We start from the raw sequence: 13352 nt of genomic DNA on the forward strand, positions 1-13352 counted from the left end.
AACCCTTTAACATTACATAACTCTACTCTTTATGTTACACATATATTGATTTGATATTAACACCAAATAAACATTAAGCTCCTGTCTGACAATAGATTTTGGCTATTATTTTTCAGAAAAAAATTAAAACATTGTTGTTCATGAAATATGATCAGTTTTTGAAAATATTTTAATTTTTTTTTTCAAATAATGCGTGTCCAAACACAACTTCAACTTTCAAAATTTATTTTTTAACACAATTTCAAAAATTTTTGTACCAATTCTATACCCAAACGCTAGCTAAATTTTTTATTTTTAATCAAGGACGTAAAAATTACATCCATCACATAACATTTCTTAGGCTAAATTTTACATTTGTGTGACCCTAAAATATGTTGCACAAGAGGGTTAATTTTCCGTAAATAAAACAAGCGTCACCTCATTTTTGTTGGGTCCTCAAATTTTGTGTAAAGTCCTTTGTTCTTCCCCCAAAATAGCAAAGAATTCATTGTAGAGAGAGAAAGAGAGAAGCATAGGCATGTCGGACGAAGAGCATCATTTTGAGTCGAAGGCAGATGCAGGCGCCTCCAAAACTTACCCTCAACAAGCTGGTACTATCCGCAAAAATGGTTATATAGTCATCAAAGGCCGCCCCTGCAAGGTTAAATTCACTTTTTTTTTCTTTTTATTTTTGGGTTAAATTCATCTTTTTAGTTCATATATTTTGAATTTTGATGTGTTTTCTCGAATTGGGTGTGCGTATAAATCGGATCTTGATGATAATCTCCTTATGATGCCTGTGTGTGTTGTTTTCTGAATCTGATTGGCTTCAGTTTCTTCTGGATCTTTCTTTTTAATTGATTTTTAGATGTATTTACTGATAGAGGAAAAAGGATGTGTTTAGTTGTTTAGATTTATTGTCTTTTAAAAAAAAGAATGATGATTGATTGGATTAATGTGTATGTATATATTGGTCAGCTAGTATGTTTTATTGGTAATTTGACATGTCAGATTGGTGTGCTGTACTTTTCCTTGCTTTAGCTATTACTCTCTCCGTCCGAATTTATCTGATGGTGATGGACTGTAAACGAGAAATCGAGATGTTTTATGCATATATTTTTGTGGCTATAAAAGCATTACATTAACGGTAAATGAGAAGTTTAAAGCTAAAGTGTTTCTAAATATTTAAAGGAGTTAATCTTTTTGGGACAGACTAAAAATGAAAGTGTATCACACAAAATGGGACAGAGGGAGTGATTGAAATGAATCAAATGTCTGAAAGTCAAAATCTTTGAAACCTTATTCAGAATCCGGTTATTGAGTAGATGCTAGGAGAGGTTTGAGAAATGTTTGCTGAATTGGATTGGTTTTGATAACTAAACTGAATAGCTCGATTTAGTATCTATATTTGCCATTACCTAAGGCTCCTTTTGAGATGCAATTTTAAGGTTCAATCTCTTTGAACTTCTTTACAGGTGCTTCTACTCCTGAGTTTAAATGGGGATTTGTCTTTTGTTGGAGTAGCCTGCAAACTAATTAATATATGCTCTTCTCAAGCTATTTAGCCCAACCCTCCGATCTCGTTAGGAAATGTGAGGATGGGTGTAATGAGATTAGTCTGTCATGCGGAGTAATGTTTTGCTTGGTGGTAGTGACGATCAAACCATCAAAACCATATTTAGCACTTTTTCGTGCCATATGACTGTTGACTTCTAAATAGCTCGCCCTTTACAACTAGGAAGGGATGTCATTTACATTTTAATTTAGTGCATGGTAAGTTTCAAGACAAATGAGACAGAAAGAAAAGAGATGGTTTCTTCTCATTCTTTCACCATATTTTCTTCTCAAACCAAACCAGGACCAGGTTAAGAATTAGGAACCTTGATAGAGTGATAAATGTATTACTAGCGGCTTTTTAGTGCCACATTTACCTTCTTTCTTTACCCAAGATTTTTTTCTTCAAGACAACCCATGTCATTTCAAATGGCGGATATAGCCAAGTGAGCGAGGAAGTGGATCTTAACTCAGATTTATTATCTGTTGGATACATTCCATCAATTGCCGTCTCTTCTCTTTATTGTATATCTTCTGCAATGTATTTGTAACACTCTTTACTCAAAACAACATTCTGAAACGGAAAAATATCTAAATAGTGCTCATGCTCCTAGGCAATAATGGAACTTCCTGGGATTCTATAAGATTGACTAGTCCATTTACAGCAGACTATTCGGATTTTTAATTATTCACTAGCAACCTTATCATGGATTTGAATTTTCAAGTACTATTCAGCTGTAAAAGTAAATAAACAGCAAGTGTTGTAGTATAAATAGGTTCACTTTAAAAGATTAACACATATTATCTCGCTTGATTCCCCCCTCTATTCCTGAAAATGATGAAAGGCAAGGCCAGTATAGGTTCTAGTTCAGTGTGACTGTTGTGTCAGCCAAAATACTGAGTTACCATTATTTTCTTTGGTCTTGGTGCTACCTGGTATATTCATTTACTGGTCTACTTTTTGAATGCATGGCTGTTCAAAGAAGGTTGTTGAATTTTATTATGGTAATCTTGAGCAGGTTGTTGAGGTCTCCACTTCAAAAACTGGCAAGCACGGACATGCTAAATGTCACTTTGTGGCAATTGACATTTTCAATGGAAAGAAACTTGAAGATATCGTTCCTTCCTCCCACAACTGTGATGTAACGAAGTGTTTCTTTCTCCTCTTTTTTGTCTCTAATATTGTATTGCTTGGTCTACCAGCAAAGGAAGTTTGATTTTTTCCTGTTTTGTACATGTTCTTCTCAGGTGCCACATGTCAATCGTACAGACTATCAGCTGATTGACATCTCTGAAGATGGTTTTGTAAGTTTTCTTTTACTACTTATGTGAAGTGGGGATCAGTCACTGATATTCTTTTGGTGTTAGTAAGACCAAATTGAGTAATGGACGGGAAGTCAATAGTGGAAAATAACTTGGGTGTTTGCCAAGTTTCTGTGATACAATTTATCCAATTTTTATGATTTAATCCATGAAGTTCTGTTTGCAAAGATGGAGTTTCGTTCGCTGATTCTTTCTTCAGTGTTCTCAATGTATTTTGATTTGTTTCATTGTCTTAGGTCTCCCTTCTTACTGAAAGTGGAAACACCAAGGATGATCTCCGGCTTCCCACTGATGAGGCTCTGCTGAAGCAGGTATCAACTTCAGACGATACGGCAAAGAATGCTTCTTTTGATATATCTTTTTATACAGTACAAAAGGGGAACATGACATCGAAAGTTATTTTCCTTACAACTATATGAGCTTCTTTTTTTCAGCATATTAGTTGCTCCAACCATTTATTTATTTATTTTTGTTCCCCTCCCTTTTGATCCCCATTTGTTGGAGCTATCCTTTGGTGGCTGGAACCCACGACCCTGGGGTTGTAGGTGGGGGGTGCCGACCATCTGAGCAACCCGCTTTTGTCAGTTGCTCCTACTAACACTTACAATATTATTATTAAATTTTTGGTACTCAAATATTTTGTCAAAAACAATCCGATTTGCTAATATATATATAATATTCTTAAAAATACTTTCCACTCATCAATTGCATCACGAAAACGTTTTCCATTATTTTCCTGGAAAATGAATTTTGTCATGCCAAACACAGTCGTAGTGATTGAGTTTTTCCGGGTTGTGTTTCGTAGGTTAAAGATGGGTTTCAGGAAGGAAAGGATCTTGTGCTGTCTGTTATGTCTGCAATGGGCGAAGAGCAGATTAATGCCGTTAAGGACATTGGTACCAAGAACTAGTTGTGTCTCTGCAGCATAAACCTTTGCTATAGTTAAGACATTATCATATCCTAACGTGGTACTTCGATATCACTTGATTAAAAACTCGCGTTAAAATCTCATATTGAGATGGCTTGAATGCTTTGATTTGCACTCTTAAAAGGAAAGAACTGGCTTTGAGCCTTTGACAGCATCACAGCACAGTCAAGAATGTTACTTCTGTTATTATAATTAACTGTTGCCCTATATTTTGCTTAATCTGCATTCAGATCATCTTCTTTGGATTATTCATTGTTCCTTACTGAGAAATTTGTCTTTGTTTTTCCCTTTTAGAAAATGCCATTTGGTACTTGTGAAGTCGTAGTAGTTTGAAACATATGCATCTGTCACTTATATAATTTAAGTTGTAGCAGTTTGATTGCAAGCTTCAAGATATCTTGATGACTTAAATAATCTCATTTTGGAGATGTTTAGGCAAATAATGTGCCCTTAATTCATAAATTCGAGCACACACACTTTAAAAAAAAAGGCATCAAGATTGATGGATTGAGTTACTTGGTATATTTTTTGGTCGGGGTAACAGGTTCTTGGTGGATTAATGGAGGTGCGCACAAATTGGCTAGGCGCTACCATTTTTTTTTAAAAAAAAATAACATCTTTATTTTTACCTGCAATACACTCCTAGGGTATGGTTCAATGATAAAAGCATATCGTGCGATGTGTAGGTTAGACGTAAGTCACGAGTTTGAATCTTGCCACATATAAAGGTCTAGTATTTAAGTAGAGAAGATTAGAGTGGACGGGCGTTTGGTTATCGCACAAGGACATGGTCGTAATGTCTGTGTGAAGTAAACTTGTCAACTTTGGAACATAATTCAATATGTAATGTATTTGTCAAATTTGTTTGAAGATGGGAACCCATTGAGGATATTTGAGCTGTGAGATACACTTTAGGTTTGGCTCTAATATTTGTATCTAAATTCTGAATTAAAGAGATTGTTTGGTTTCGAGATTGGATCGATGATTGTATTAACAATCAGTTGTTTTGTTAAGGTAATGCGACAATGCTATTTAGTAACATTCTGCACTCACTGACTTAAAATCCTAAGTCGCCTTTCGAGACAGATCATGTTTTATGCTCTGTTACCATATAATAACTTAAATTCCTGGATTGCTTTTGGAGATAAATCACGATGTATGTTTCTACTGTAATGTAAATTGTAAATTGTCCCATGTGTAGATAAAAGGTTGTAAATTGTAAATCGGACGATATGCTTATAAAAGGTTCTACTGTAAGGTAAATTGTTTGAACCATCCAATTGCTAGTTTTGAAGTTATTATGTTTTTGGATCATTAAAGTAACAAATCCGTTGTAGTCTAGTTGGTTAGGATACTCGGCTCTCACCCGAGAGACCCGGGTTCAAGTCCCGGCAACGGAATTGTTTTTATTTTGCCCATTTTGCTCTCCCCTTCGGAGTATTTATTTAAGAGTTTCCAAAAGTCCATAATGTTATTCGGGGGAAATCACAAATAGCCTGAAAAATAGCCACAATTTCAAAAGACATCAAAATTTAGTTACTTTTCATGTAAAAATAAAATTTGAACAAAAACATCGATCCGAAAAAATCTAACATAATATGCTGGAGCCGAATTTTTTATTGTGCTGGAATCTCATAATGTGTTGGAGTCTAACGTAATATACTAGAAGTTTACATGCAGGAGCTCCAAAATCCAGCATATTATGCTGGAACTTTCCGTGTTTCAGCTAGAGTACTTTTGTCCAGATTTTATCTTCGCATAAAATAATGACTATTTTTCAATAATTTTACCAACGCTTGCTATTTTTTGATTACCAGTCCGAAAATTGGCTAGCCCATGCTATTTTCACCTTATAATTTAGTCATGCCACATCCATTATTTTCTCTACAAGCCAATCATTGACACGACATAACAATAACCCAGTATAATCCCACAAGTGGGGTCTGGGAAGGTAGTGTGTACGCAAACCTTATCCCTACCTTGTGAAAACCTTATGCCTACCTTGTGAAGGAACACGGCATGAGGGGAAAAAATATATTATATAATGGCTGCGAAAATTGCTCCAGCTAGCTCTGTCAATGAATTATACAGCAAGAACTTAGCAAGTAATTGTTATAGTTCGATCAATTTCACACTTTTACAAGTCATTCTTTACAATTGGGAAGAGCAAAGAAATGAAACCATTACCAGTTCTAAACAACCATTTCTGCTTCTTTGATACTGCTAGGAATCCCCACATCAAACCTCATAGTTGGCTTGTATTGCTCCGGGACTTCAGCACCAGCCTGTACACATATTTCCACCACTGCAGGAGCTTGCCCATAGAAGCTCCGAAGCTCTCGTTGCAACGATTGAGTTACATCGGGAACGTGCCACACATATCTTGGTGGTATTAAGTCATCTAGCACTGCTGTCTGCCAACCGTGTTGCCCGTTTCGTTGTTGGTGCTTATGAGCTCCACAGTTTTGTGCTTTGTGTCCGCTTGGACCAACATGCACCTCCGGACAGTACCCGCAAACTCTCACCGGATACATCTTCATCAGCCTATTCGCTCCTACTCTCATTCTTTCCCACGCTTCGAGTGTTTCTTCAGCGAGCAACACCGTTTCTTCTGCACTCGACGGTGGTTCTACATCTACATCGGGTATCTCGGTTAAAATTGGAGGCTTTGGAGATTCTGGTTCGGGATCAGGTAATTCACTTTCATCTGCATCAACGAATTCATTTTTTCCGGTCCATATTATTGGTTTTCTTCTCCTCTTGGTAGGATATTCGGGTATATCAACACCTGCTTGGATACAAAGCTCCACTACTGCAGGGATTCGAGGGATAGAAAATCTCTCCTCATGTGAAATTCGTTTCCCTAGGCGATCATATAAATGGTAGGATTCAAGTGGCACCATTATGTCTTCAAGAACTGCCTTTCCCCACTCATGATGTCCTTTGCGTTTTGAAGCTTGTGATCCTCTACATGACTTGAAAGGATGCCCAACAGGTCCCACATGGATTTCGTTACACCACCTGCAGAATTGGCACAACTATGCAGTAAAACTTAAAAACATCTTTTAGAAATAAAGATCATGACACTCTCAAGTTAAGAGCTAAAGTAGCATTTGCCTATGCAAAAAGGAACAAAATGCAGGGTCAAGTGCAACAATTTGCAGTTTGCTTATAAAGCTTAGGGCACGGGTCAAGTTGTCTCCGTGTGACCTATAGATCACGGCCTCACGGGTTCGAGCCATGGAATCAGCCACTGATGTTTGTGTCAGGGTAGGCTGCCTACATCACACTCCCTTGGATGCGGCCCTTCCCCGAACCCTACGTGAACGCGAGATGCTTTGTGCACTGGGTTGCCCCCACCCCCTCTTTTTTTTAAATAAAGCTTAGGGCAATGGAAGGAGTTGCTTTGAGGCTCAGTGCCTTTTGAAACACTAATCTTATACTAATAAGTGGATCAGGAAGAAAATTACTTGCAACCATTAACAGGTACCACTTTCAAGAGCCGCTTGAGATTGTTAATCACTGTTATCCGTGCGTTAAACACATTGTACGCGAGAGGAAGTAGGCTTTTGATGACCAATCCGATTTTTGGTGGAGGCACACGTCTTTTAGGTAGTCGATTTTTCATTCTCTCCCTCGCAGCTCTTCGTAGCTCCACAATAGGTATTGGAAAGGGCTTCTTCTCCTTCCTTGAATAGTAACGAGGCAAATCTGCATTTTGCGGATGATCGCATCTGATAACAGCGGCTCGGACAGGACGTAACTTCTCTGATGGACCTCTAAACTTCAATTGAATTGCCACCCCACTGCAACTTTGCTGCAAGAGGTTCAGACACGAGTTTTATTACAAAAATAAATAAGATGTGGATTGAGTAAATTCAACTCATAAGCAAATCCTTTCTCTCCAATAATTGCCGAAGCAAAGATCCATGGTTTGACATAACTAAGGCAATGGTACTCACTAACAGGCTAGTTTTATCAGAGAAAAGGAAAGGATCCAAGTGACAGATCCATGTATCAATATCACCTAGTAGAGTCACATGAAAGCTAAAGCACAGATGGAAAAACCAATAAAAGCCAATCGACAATGTCTACGAAGGATGCTCTTTGACAACAACATTTGTCACTACACACCATTATGGATTCGTAGCCAACTCTTTTGGTCACCACACTTACCCTGTTAAATCATAACTTTTAAACCATAAAATTATGAACATAAGAAGGTATTTAGTGGCTGTTCTGAAATAGAAAGAAAACCGTTTCTAGCTCGAACAATCTCGAACCAAAAGAATAAGGTGTGATAATTACTTTGCTCCTTTGATAAAAAAAAAGTACTTCATGTTCCATTTTATATGGCACTCCTTTTTTAATCTTTTCCAAAAAGAAAGACACTTTTCTATATTTGAAAATTCTTTAACTTTAAAATTTTCATTTTACCCTTAATAACATACATTTATAGTCACAGAAATGTCATCACATGTTTAGGACCACAAGTTCAAAGGTACTTTTGGTGTGTCGCAAAAGTCTTTGACTTTTTCTTAAACTTCATGCCTAACCGATTGCCACCATATAAGATGAAACGCAGGGAGTAAAAGACTTCTTTTTTAATGAAGCGGAGGGAGTACAAGGCTTTGCGCGCACTAATAGATACAAAGTTGCTATCATCACCTACCCAAACAACTACTAAAGGTACTTCGATCCAAAAGAAAATATAATAGGATAAAATAGTGTGGTTATCAGAATGAACTAGACAAAATAGAGGATAACCTCATTTTTGTAGGGAGAATGAAGTTATAAGATAACAATTTGGTAAACCCTCAAGAATACTAATATACACAGCGGAGCTGCACAGCTGAATTAACTCCATTCGGATTACAACCTCATTGCATATTGCCTACAAAAGAAAGGTATAACATTCTATTTTACTACACCTACTCACGTTACATTTTAAGAGGACTTTTCTATGCCTCCTTCCCTTCAAAGAAGGTTGGAGCCTAGAAGTAGAAGACTTATCATAAAACAAATGTATGTACTGCTGAGTAGTCTTTCAGAAAAACAAGTGTACCCATTCTGTTTGTCGGGACATCAAATTACAGGACATACCAAATAAAACATTGCCACTAGGAGAACAAGCAGTTTATCTACATCGAATATAATAATGACAAGAACTACACCTCAATCCTAAGCTAGTTGGGATCAGCTACATTAATCCTCACTATCCATGCTCAGATATACAGTCAAACCTCTCTATAACGACATCTTTATATAACAGTCATTCACTATAAAAGCCAAATTTTTTTCGGAACCAATTTTTATGTTAAGTTATAATATATGTCCTTTATAAAAGGACTTTACTATAACAACCAAAAAATATTAGAACAAACGAGGCTGTTATGTAATGTGAAAAGATAGTTTATGCTAGGAAACTAATGCAAGTTAGAATTGGCAAACCTGCAAAGAATCAAGTGAACTTAGATTATACTGGGGATTGCATCTCAAAATTCTGACTTTAGGGGGTTGAATTCTCCCTTTGCTATACACTAAAACTGTGGTACTGAGTTGGGAGTGTAGGCAGCCACAATCCATTCCTGCATTAAGAGAACTAGTTAGGCTCACACCTTACACTTGTATAGATAATAAAATCAAATGTGGAATAGATAGCACCAATTAGAGAGAACTGTCCAGCAAACACAAAAGAAACAAGTGTTAAGGAAAAAAAAAGAAGGCATCAAATTGAGCAAAAATATTAGTCACAATCACTTAAAGCGTGCTTAAGCCCTGAAACGAGGCACAAAACATATTGAGCGCTTTGCCTCGCTTAGGGGGCACTTCAGTGTCTTCTCTGACGCATACTTTTCCTTGCCAATGAGTGTAATCCTGAAGAGGCACACTAAACAATTGATATTTCACTTTATCTTAAAAAAAAATTAAATTCTCCTGTCTGTGTATTTTTTATTCTTGCTTATAATTATTAGTCTTGTACTACACGTACATATTTGTATATTTTCTCTATTTGCACCTTTCTTCATTAAAGCCCGCGCTTTTATATTAGCTTTGAGCTTAAAGCCCCAACAAACTTTAGAGCTTTTTTGCCTTTCGCCTTTGACAACACTGGTCACAATCTCATTCAGATATTTTAACATTATAAAAAGGGAATATAATCGGTGCATTCATCACAGTGGTCATTTAATTTCACTAGAATTTATGAACCAGAAATCTAATATTCAACATATATTCTCCATTTTAATACACAAAATGAACTTTCATTTTCATACTAAACTGAAATTTCAATCAAGAACAGAAAAACCCATGAACTAAATTTATCCAAACGTCTGAAAAGCAGCTGAAAATAGTTATATCCCAATTAAATTATAGCTACAAAAATGGCTTTACAAAAAGGTAAATATAGCAAAAGATATTAAAATCTGAAAATCTTGTAATAGCATTACGGAAAAGTTTGGATATTACCTTAAATCATTTAAGTGAAGATTTCATTTGGCAGAGCTAAAAAAAAAAGGAGCCAAAAAAATCTTGTGGAGCTTTTAAGAAGAAGAAGAAGAAGGGAGCAAAATCAGATAATGTTCAGTTTCGGGCCTGAGATAATTACGTCCAATAGCTTGATGGGCCCCTTAGATGGGCCTGTTTAAGGGCTGAGTTTTTGGGCTGTTTGTATGGAGAGGAAAAACTACACAGTATAGCCACTTCTAAAAATAATAGCAGGAAAAATACATATTTTTTATATATTAATACATTATATATATTATATATATATTTAACTAGCGAATGTAATTATTTTGTCTGGCTGACCAAATGTATAACTTGCCCGACAAAGAGTGGGCAAAGTGCACAAACAGTCATTTTTAGGACCCCTATTTATAAGATTTTTAGAGTTAGCCGCGTCAAATTTGGCACACAACTGAAGGAAAACTAATGCTCGAGACTATTTGGAATTAAAGTCTTATTGTCTATATCTTATCTTAAGATGAGGTCGTCACCCTGTCTGTTTTAGTCTCGAATAGGGTATAATTTTGAGATGAACAGACTAGAACGAACCTCCAAAAATAAAGAAAAAGCGAGTATCCACCAATTTTTTTTTAAAGTTGTGGCTATTTAATTGCTTTACAAATGTTGTTATATTTCAATAAACAACCCTAAATAATAGCAATTGATATTTTGGAATGCAACTTTTTTTCCAAGCAAAAAATTGTTTCTATTCCATAGGGGGGAGGGGAAGCTGGAAGGGGATGGGGAGAGGAAGGGAGGAATAGTGAGAATCGAACCCACACTTATTTTGTTAAAAACTCTCACCGGTACAAAATTGGATTCGTTAGTCAAAAAGTATATAAAATATATATATTATATGCATATAATACACACACACACACACACATATATATATATATATATATATATATATATATATATATATCGGTTATTAATTTTGGGAGTGACTAAAAATTGTATCCAACTCTGAATTCGTCTTCCAATATTATAATACATCTGTCCATTTTTTTTGTTGTCTAGAACTGGTATATTTTTTAGCATTAACAGCCAGAGAAAACAAAAGTTTTAAGAAAAGAATATACTCCCTCCGTTTCAATTTATGTGAACCCATTTGATTGGACACGGAGTTTAAGAAAAGAGAGAAGACTTTTGAACTTGTGGTGTAAAATGAGACATATATATTTTGTGTGACTATAAATTATTGCATAAAGGTAAATTTTTTTCAAATAATGAAAGATGTCATTCTTTTTGGGACGGACTAAAAAAAAAAAAAGGTTCACGGACGGATTAGAAATAAGAAATTGTTTCGTATAAAATAATTAGTAATGGAGTATCATTTTCCTTTTTTCGCCTCTCATTTCTTTTCTGTGTTGGGGGTCTTTCCAAGTTGAAAACCACTAGAGCACTACGAAAACGGTTAGGCCAAAAGTCTCGAACAAATCCTATTTTAATGCTCTCTCACAAAAGGATTAATCCTCACAAATCCATTAACCATTTGTTAACCATTTCTCCATTCAATGTCTGTCTACCACTTGTCAAACTTTGCCCTCTCATTTCTCCACTACTTAAACTCCTAAACACATTCAAAAGTCATTACAAACAAAAAATCACTTTAATTTCAACACTAGTTAAAAAAGAAAACAAAAATGGTTGGACAAGGAAGCGTGAAGTCAGCCGGAGTAAGGGCAGCACCACCACCCGGGCAGCCACATACCACCATCAAGGCGGCCGGGGTGGCGGCGTCGCCAATGGGGCAACAAGTTTCTGGGGCGGCTACCGCGGCAGCCGCCGGCAACCAGACATCTCCAAAGTTGCCTTCAGCAACCCACATGAACACTGAAGTACTTAACCAGACGCGTAAGATGCCGTTTTGCCCGGCGAAAGCCGCTATCGGCGGCTTCGCCGTGGCCATGACGCTTGCATATTTCACATTGTATAGCAAGAAAAAGCCCGAAGCAACTGCCATGGATGTTGCAAGAGTTGTCACCGGAACTTCTACAACAGAGCACACTCGTCCTCGTAATTAAAATAAATTTAAGTTATATACACAGATAGTGCTACGAAGTTTTACACTATCAGTATAATTTAAGTTTCTCAATAGGTAATATTATTGGTGTTACGTACTCAATTTCTTTATATTGCTAGCTTTTTGGCTAGGTTTGTCAGTTACGTTGCATGGTGACTGTTTTAAGATGTTTTTGCTTTTTTTTTTTTTTTCAATTTTTGTTTTAGGATACAATAATTCCCTTTGTATATCGTGCATGGCACGATTTATGATAGTGGATTTAGTGTTAATAAATAAAAAATAATGTTTGACCTTAGAATTGTTTATAATCGGTTCCATCTTTTCACGATCAAGTTTTCATCACTTATTACCATTTCTTGCAAATGTTTAAGTTCTGCTTCTATAATTAGTTGTAACTTGTAAATGTCCTTAGCGAAAGGGGAAAAATAGATCCCAATGGATGGCCAAAACAAGTTACAGAAACAACGATAAAGGGTACCGGCCTCTTGACCAATGACACAATTGCTTTAAAAATTAGATTTTAGATATTTAATTTGATAGAATATAAGGGTCCACCAAACTCTATAGAGAACCAGGTTCTTTATCAGTTCCACTAGAACACACGCACACTGCAGTAAGTAGATGACAAGAGAAATTTTACGTGGAAAATTTCCAGTTCAACGGGATTAAAAACTATGACCTACCCTTGTAGGATTTCAACTTCACTACTGAGCAACTTTTAGATTACAACCTATGCAACCTAGGAATTAACCTCTTAATCCCTCACTAACTTGTAATACTCTATTACAAGCCACTTTGTAATAACTCTATTACAAAGACTTTACAACTCGACTAACTCTAGCCAAGACTCAAACACAAAGGTTTAAGGTTTACAAAGAGTTTCCTACAGAATACTTCTGAACAAACTAAGTAGGAAATAAAATTTTAGAACTATTACAAAGTTACAACTCAACTAAGGACATACAATGACTTGCTGTGGGGAACTGGTCCGTAGTAGTATTATTCTTTGTTCTTGATGCACTTGAGAATTGATTGCTA

At 36.1% G+C, this 13352-nt stretch overlaps 2 protein-coding genes and 1 non-coding gene across 3 annotated transcripts; 2 read left to right on the forward strand and 1 right to left on the reverse strand.

Annotated features, from left to right (window-relative positions):
* The first annotated feature begins 424 nt into the window (after positions 1-424).
* On the forward strand, positions 425-4032 carry LOC107780536 (eukaryotic translation initiation factor 5A-3). Its single transcript, XM_016601091.1, has 5 exons — positions 425-640; positions 2553-2675; positions 2782-2838; positions 3093-3167; positions 3662-4032. Exons 1-5 carry the CDS (start codon positions 518-520, stop codon positions 3764-3766), a joined length of 483 nt encoding a protein of 160 aa, XP_016456577.1. The 5' UTR covers positions 425-517; the 3' UTR covers positions 3767-4032.
* A 1079-nt stretch (positions 4033-5111) lies between these two features.
* Positions 5112-5184, forward strand: TRNAE-CUC (transfer RNA glutamic acid (anticodon CUC)). The gene has a single exon. It is a non-coding gene; the product is annotated as a tRNA-Glu (tRNA).
* Positions 5185-5804: 620 nt separating this feature from the next.
* Positions 5805-10358, reverse strand: LOC107780535 (APO protein 2, chloroplastic). Its single transcript, XM_016601090.2, has 4 exons — positions 10253-10358; positions 9236-9372; positions 7255-7601; positions 5805-6805 (listed from the first exon to the last, which is right to left on the reverse strand). The coding sequence occupies exons 2-4, from the start codon at positions 9368-9370 to the stop codon at positions 5977-5979; spliced, it is 1311 nt and encodes a 436-aa protein (XP_016456576.2). The 5' UTR covers positions 9371-9372; positions 10253-10358; the 3' UTR covers positions 5805-5976.
* Between the last annotated feature and the right edge of the window lie 2994 nt (positions 10359-13352).

Source organism: Nicotiana tabacum, chromosome 18 (genome assembly GCF_000715075.1).
Source record: "Nicotiana tabacum cultivar K326 chromosome 18, ASM71507v2, whole genome shotgun sequence".
In the NCBI taxonomy this organism is placed as follows: domain Eukaryota; kingdom Viridiplantae; phylum Streptophyta; class Magnoliopsida; order Solanales; family Solanaceae; genus Nicotiana; species Nicotiana tabacum.

Coding starts and splice junctions, on each gene's coding strand:
- LOC107780536 (XM_016601091.1), top strand. CDS start 518: ATGTCGGACGAAGAGCATCATTTTGAGTCGAAGGCAGATGCAGGCGCC. Junction 641..2,552: donor TCAAAGGCCGCCCCTGCAAG/GTTAAATTCACT, acceptor AATCTTGAGCAG/GTTGTTGAGGTCTCCACTTC. Junction 2,839..3,092: donor ACATCTCTGAAGATGGTTTT/GTAAGTTTTCTT, acceptor TCATTGTCTTAG/GTCTCCCTTCTTACTGAAAG.
- LOC107780535 (XM_016601090.2), bottom strand. CDS start 9,370: ATGGATTGTGGCTGCCTACACTCCCAACTCAGTACCACAGTTTTAGTG. Junction 7,602..9,235: donor GTTCACTTGATTCTTTGCAG/GTTTGCCAATTC, acceptor AACCTCTTGCAG/CAAAGTTGCAGTGGGGTGGC. Junction 6,806..7,254: donor GTACCTGTTAATGGTTGCAA/GTAATTTTCTTC, acceptor CCAATTCTGCAG/GTGGTGTAACGAAATCCATG.